Raw genomic sequence first — 6,680 nt, 5'->3', positions numbered from 1 at the left:
ACACTAGATCACTCTATGTACTGACAATTAAACTCCCCCATTATAATTTCTAATTTAGGTTTGTTCTTATTACCCACTGTTGATTTGTTTCAGAAGATATCTTTTTTAGAATTGTCGAACATGGACTATTCTATTAATATGCAGATTTGGACGAATGATTGTAATTGGGGAGAAGGGATAGGGTTAATTGGTCAGGACATGTCCTGCTCATGTACACATTCCCCTTACAGTTTTTGATTTCATTACTTTTGTTTGTAGTTGTAATTAAGCTCATTAACTTGGGAATTGATTTTCTGATCTGATGAATTCTGCCTCCTATAGATAATGGAAGTTTTCTCAATTTCTCAAAGAGAGAACTGGCTAATCCCTGACAAGAATCATCAAAATAACTGTAATTTACAAAAGGGAAACTATGTCTCTTAGTTTTATGGTCAAGCTGAAGATTCTGTGGGCGATCACTGATATACAGAGGATTTACTACCCGGTCATAGCTGCTGTTGGTGTCCCAGGAAAGTGACACCCTCAGGATGACGTCTTAAGAAGTGGAGTATAACCATATGTGTTATGTTAATTATTGAGACACTTTTCTTTGATCTGCCTTGCGCTTCAGCAATGACCAGCCATCAATAACAATTCTGTTTTTCAATAAGAATTCATTAACATCATACCATTTGTGAGGCGAAGACACAGTCCCTGCTTTTCCTGCAATTAACCCCTTTCCTTCAGAACATTACTGCTGAATGCAGGTCTTAATCGCTCAGTTGGAAAGAGAGAGAGCAGATCATCAAGCAAGTGTTATGCCCTCTGACTGAGGGAGCTGATTGTTCACGTTGTTTCTGTAACTCCTTCCCAGGGATGATCGAAGCAGATGCTGTTGTAACAGCTATTGTAACAGTTTCTCATTGTCCCATTCATCCCAGGAAACAGTCTATTCGAGGGTCATCACTGCTTCTGTACGGGTGTGACAAGTTATTCTTTTTGATTCGTTCAATGCATGAGCAGCTGTGAAAGTGGTGAATTTTACATTGGTACACATGGCTTTCTGATGTTTGTTTGGCTGCACAGTTATCATTGCCTTTGACTGCAGTTTTTCCATTCTCTGACAAGCACCACATTTAGAATCCATCCAGATTAGAATGTTAACAGCGAATTTATGAAAAAGTTTCAGTTTGATGCAAGAACATGGGATACCCATTAAGAATGAGTTTCAATATTGCACTTTAAATAAAGCAATAAAAAGCATTTCTTCATTATACCTGAGCAATAAATGAATTTATTTATCTTCTTCTTTCAAGTTAATGTGATTGCAATAACGATCCTGGTTCGGGGGAAGTGTGGCCTTTCCAAATGTGTTACTCATTACCTGGTGGCTATGGCAACAGCGGATCTATTGGTCATTATCTTCGATCTGATACTACGGCAAATTCCTATCACATATTGGGCAGAGTTTCTTTTCCTACATTATGTCCCCTTGTGCAACATCCACGCTATTCTGCTTTATGCAGCCACAGACTGCTCTGTCTGGTTCACGGTCACGTTCACCTTTGATCGGTTTGTGGCCATATGTTGCCAAAAGCTGAGAAGTAAACATTGCACCAAGAAAACAGCGGGTGTGGTTTTAGGAACAGTGACTGTGCTGAGTGGTTTGAAGAACATTGTCTGGTATTTCATGTACTACCATCGATATTGGCTTTCTAATAGTCCATGGTTTTGTCGAGTACATCCAAATGTAAGTGCATCGATTACCTGGACTATTGTTGAATTAATGCATTACATCATAACACCATTCATTCCATTTATTTTGATTCTACTGGTAAACACATTGACAGTCAGAAACATTATATTAGCCAACAGAGCTCGCAGGAGACTCCGGGCTCAGAAAACTGGGGACAGTGTCAGTGACCCAGAGATGGGGAGTCGGAGGAAATCCATGATTATGTTATTTATTATATCTGGCAATTTCAACACGTTATGGGTGGTGTTCATTGCTTATTCCATACTGAAACGATTTGATTACTTGGGATATCCAGTTTCTCTGCCAGCATTTGTAAGAGAGATTGGTTTCATGCTCCAGCTCCTGAGTTGCTGCACAAACACCTTTATTTGTGCAGTGACCCAGAGGAAATTCAGAGAAGAGATGAAAAATGGAATAATATATCCCTTCACAATGTTTATCAAAATAATTTGATGATGTTTACTTGCCAATGTCTGAAACACTAAATATATATTTTCTCTGGATTAAGATTCCAATCTGAGATCCCAGGTTTTATGTATGCTTGAGCTGAAAAATGTGTTGCTGGAAAAGAGCAGCAGGTCAGGCAGCATCCAAGGAGCAGGAGAATTGACGTTTCAGGCATAAGCCCTTCTTCAGGAATGAGGAAGGTGTGCCAAGCAGGCTAAGATAAAAGGTAGGGAGGAGGGACTTGGGGGAGTGGCGTTGGGAATGCAATAGGTGGAAGGAGGTGAAGGTGAGGGTGATAGGCCAGAGAGGGGGTGGGGCCGGAGAGGTCGGGAAGAAGATTGCAGGTCAGGAAGGCGGTGCTGCGTCCGTGGGTTGGGACTGAGATAAGGTGGGGGGAGGGGAAATGAGGAAGCTGGAGAAATCTGCATTCATCCCTTGTGGTTGGAGGGTTCCTAGGCGGAAGATGAGGCGCTCTCCTCCAGGCATCGTGTTGCCATGGTTTGGCGATGGAGGAAGCCAAGGACCTGCATATCCTTGGCGGAGTGGGAGGGGGAGTTAAAGTGTTCAGCCACGGGGCGGTTGGGTTGGTTGGTGCGGGTGTCCCAGAGGTGTTCTCTGAAACATTCCGCAAGTAGGCGGCCTGTCTCCCCAATGTAGAGGAGGCTACACCGAGTGCAGCGGATGCAGTAAATGATGTGCGTAGAGGTGCAGGTGAATTTGTGATGGATATGGAAGGATCCGTTGGATCCTTGGAGGGAAGTGAGGGTGGAGGTGTGGGCACAAGTTTTGCATTTTTGCGGTTGCAGGGGAAGGTGCCGGCAGTGGAGGTTGGGGTGGTGGGGGGGGGGGGGGGGTGTGGACCTGACAAGGGAGTCGCGGAACGTTAAACCTCCCTGGAATTCGGGAATTGATCTCGATGATCAGCTTGATTATATCGAATGAGATAGCATGCTTGAGGGGCCAAATGGCCTATCTTTTATGTTTCTGTGTAATGTCTTCAGGGTCACTGACAAGACCCATGTTGGGTGGGAGAAAAAGCTGTGGGGGTGACCAAAGTGGCTGTGTCCCGATATGGGCAGCTTCACCGAGTAGGCAAGTCATTGGCAGATGAAAACTAGGAGCAGGAGTAGGCCGTCCGGCCCTTCGAGCCAGCTCCACCATTCAATAAGGTCATGGCTGATCTTTTCATGGCCTTAGCTCCACTTACCCGCCCTCTCACCATATCCCTTAATTCCTTTACTGTTCACAAATCTGTCTTTGTCTATAAAACACTCAACGAGGAAGCCTCAACCACATCCCTGGGCAGGGAATCCCACACATTCCCAACACTCTGGGTGAAGAAGTTTCTCCTCCATTCAGTCCGAAATCTGCTCCCCATGATTTTGAGGCCACACCCCTTGTTCTAGTTTCAACCGCCATGGAAACTATCTCCCTGCTTCTATCCGATCTATTCCCATCATCATTTTGTATGTTTCTATAACATCCCCCCATTCTTCTAAGTTCCATTGAGTATAGTCCAGGCTGTACAGTCTCTCCTCATAAACAAACCCCCTCTACTCCATAATCAACCTTGTGAACCTCCTCTGCACCCCATCCAGGGCCAGTCCGTCCTTCCTCAGATAAGGAGACCAAATCCGTACACAGTACTCCAGGGGTGGCCTCCCCAGCTTCCTATCCAGCTGCAGCATAACCTCCCTGGTTTTAAACTCCATCCCTCCAGCAATGAAGGACAATATTCCAATTGCCTTCCTCATCACCTGCTGGACCTGCAATCCAACATTTGTGATTCATGCACGAGGAGACCCAGGTCCCTCTGCACAGCAGCATGTTGCAATTGTTCACCATTTAAATAACCATTGGTTTTGACATTATTTCCATCAAAATGGTTCACCTCACATTTACCCACACCGTACTGCATCTGCCAGCCCCTTACCCACTCACTGAACCTGTCTCTATCCCGTTGCAGATGTTCAGTGTCCTCTGCACACTTTGCTGTCCCAGTGATCGTGGTGTCACCTGTGAACTTTAACACACTACACTTGGTCCCCAACTCTGAAACATCGATGTGAATTGTACGCATTCCGGTCCCAACACTGATCCCTGAGGCCGAGCACTAGCCCCTGATCACCAACCAGAAAAACACCCACTTATCCGCACTCTTTGCTTTCTGTGAGTGCACCAATCGTCGATGCATGCGAATACAGGAACCAGAACACCGCGCACCTTTATCCTTTTGAGCAGCTCTTGTGTGGTACCTTGTCAAATGCCTTGTGGAAATTCAGATACACCATATCCACCAGTTCCCCTATACACCATAAGGCCATAAGACAGAGGAGCAGACATTAGGCCATTCAGCCCATCAAGTCTGCTCTGCCATCGGTTTTACATCCCCATTCTCTCGCTTTCTTACTGTAACCCTTTATCCCCTTGGCAATCAAGAACTTATCTATCTCAGTTTTAAATAGCCTCAATGACCTGGCCTCCACAGCTTTGAATTCCAGAGATTCCCCACTCTCTGGCTGAAGAGGTTTCTCTGTATCTCCGTTCGAAAAGGTCTTACCTTTACCTAAGGCTGTGCCCTTGGGTCCTCACCTCTCCTACCAATGGAAACATCTTCCCAATGCCCACTCTGTCCAGGCCGTTCAGTATTCTGAAAGCTTCAATCAGATTCCTCCCTTGTCCTTCTAAACTCCATCAAATATAGTCGCAGAGTCCTCAAACATTCCTCATTTGTTCAGACTGTCATTCCTGGGATCATTCTCATGCACCTCCTCTGGACCCGTTCCAGAGCCAGTACATCCTTCCTGAGGTACGGGACCCAAAATTGCTCACAATACCCGAAATATGGTCTGACAAGAGCTTTACAGAGCCTCAGAAGTCCATCCCCTTTTTTATATCCGAGCCCTCTCGACAGGAGTGACAACATTGTGTTTGCTTTCCCAACTACTGACTCAATCTGAACCTTTACCTGAACAGAAAACTGGACTAGGACTCCCAAGTCCCTCTGCACTTCTGATTTCTCAATTTCCTCCCCATTTAGTAAATAGTCCATGTCTCTGTTCTTCTGACCAAAGTGCATGACCTTGCACTTATCCACATTGTACTCCCATCTTCCACTTCTTTACCCACTCTCCTAACCTGTCCAAATCTTCCTGCAGCCTCCCCACCTCCTCAATGCTACCTGTCCCTCTACCTATCTTTACATTGTCTGCAAATCTAGCCAGAATGCTGTCAGTTCCTCCATCCAGATCATTAATGTTTAAAGTGAAACGTTGTGGTCCCAACACTGACCCTTGTGGAACATCACTTGCCACCAGCTTCAATCCTGCCAGATTTTATCCCCACTATATTCTTCCTGCCAGACAGCCAAGATTCTATCCATGCTAGTACCTGGATTCTAACACCATGCCCCTTATCTTTCTCAGCAGTCTGCTGTGCAGCACCTGGTCAAAGGCCTTCTGGAAGTCCAGATAGATAACTTCCAGAAGGCCTCATTGGTCTAATCAGCTCATTATTTCCACAAAGAGTTTGAACAGATTTGTCAGACATGACCTTCCCCTGATGTAACCATGCTGACTTTGCCCTATTTTGTCATGCACTTCCAAGTATTCAGAAAGCTCATCCTTCCTAATGGACTCTAAAATCTAACCATCAACTGAGGTCAGGCTAATTGGCCTAGAGTATCCTCTCTTTTACCTTGCTTCATTCTTAAACTGGGGGTTACATGACAGTGATTTTCCAAACCCCTGTGACAGTTCCTGACTCCGGTGATACCTGATAGATCACCGTGAAAGCCTTCACTTTCTCTTCAGCACTCTCCTTCAGGGTGGAGCCTGTCACGTCCAGGCGGTTTATCCATCATCAGAATTTCCAGATTTTCTAGCAACTTCTCATTAGTGATGGTCACCCCACTCATCTCTGCCAACCATCCCCTCCCCACCTGAACTTTTGGGATTTTACTCATGTCTTCCATTGCAAAAACTGATACAACGTACTTTTTCAGCTCCTCAGCTATTTCTTTGTTCCCCATGGATTTGGATCAGCACAGGCTTAGAGGGCTGAAGGGCCTGTTCCTGCACTGTAAAGTTTCTTTGTTCTGTGTACAACTTCTCCTGCATCATTTTCCAGCAGCACGATGGGCATTTTCTCCTCTCTGTTGCCCTTTGTATATTGAAAGAAACCCCCGCAATCTTTCCTAATATTACTGGCTAGCTCACCCTCATATTTAATCTTCTCTCCTTACATCTTGCTTTGCCGCCCATTGTAAGCTTCCCAATCCTCTGGTTTCCCACTGCCCGTCCCCACATTATGTGCTTTCTCTTTTGCTGTTATACTACCCCTGCCTTCCCCAGTCAGCCATCGCTGCCTCATCCTCCCTGTCCCACGCTTCATTTCTCTCGGGATTAATCTCCTCTGTGTCTCCTGAATTACTCCCAGAATCCCCTGCCATTACTGTTCCACTGTCTTTGCTGCTCGGCTCCTCTCCCAGTCAATTCTC

The 6,680-nt window shown here is 45.5% G+C and overlaps 1 protein-coding gene across 1 annotated transcript; it reads left to right on the top strand.

Moving 5' to 3' along the window:
* The first annotated feature begins 412 nt into the window (after positions 1-412).
* On the top strand, positions 413-2,188 carry LOC148137313 (putative G protein-coupled receptor 139). Its single transcript, XM_087982931.1, has 2 exons — positions 413-507; positions 1,294-2,188. The coding sequence occupies exons 1-2, from the start codon at positions 413-415 to the stop codon at positions 2,186-2,188; spliced, it is 990 nt and encodes a 329-aa protein (XP_087839057.1).
* Positions 2,189-6,680: the final 4,492 nt, after the last annotated feature.

The sequence above is a fragment of the Chiloscyllium plagiosum genome, unplaced genomic scaffold (genome assembly GCF_037043375.1).
Source record: "Chiloscyllium plagiosum isolate Xiang-an unplaced genomic scaffold, Cpla_swu_hap1 HiC_scaffold_44, whole genome shotgun sequence".
Lineage (NCBI taxonomy): Eukaryota > Metazoa > Chordata > Chondrichthyes > Orectolobiformes > Hemiscylliidae > Chiloscyllium > Chiloscyllium plagiosum.
Note: the sequence above shows the minus strand (reverse complement) of the source record. Positions and strands in the feature narration are given on the sequence as shown.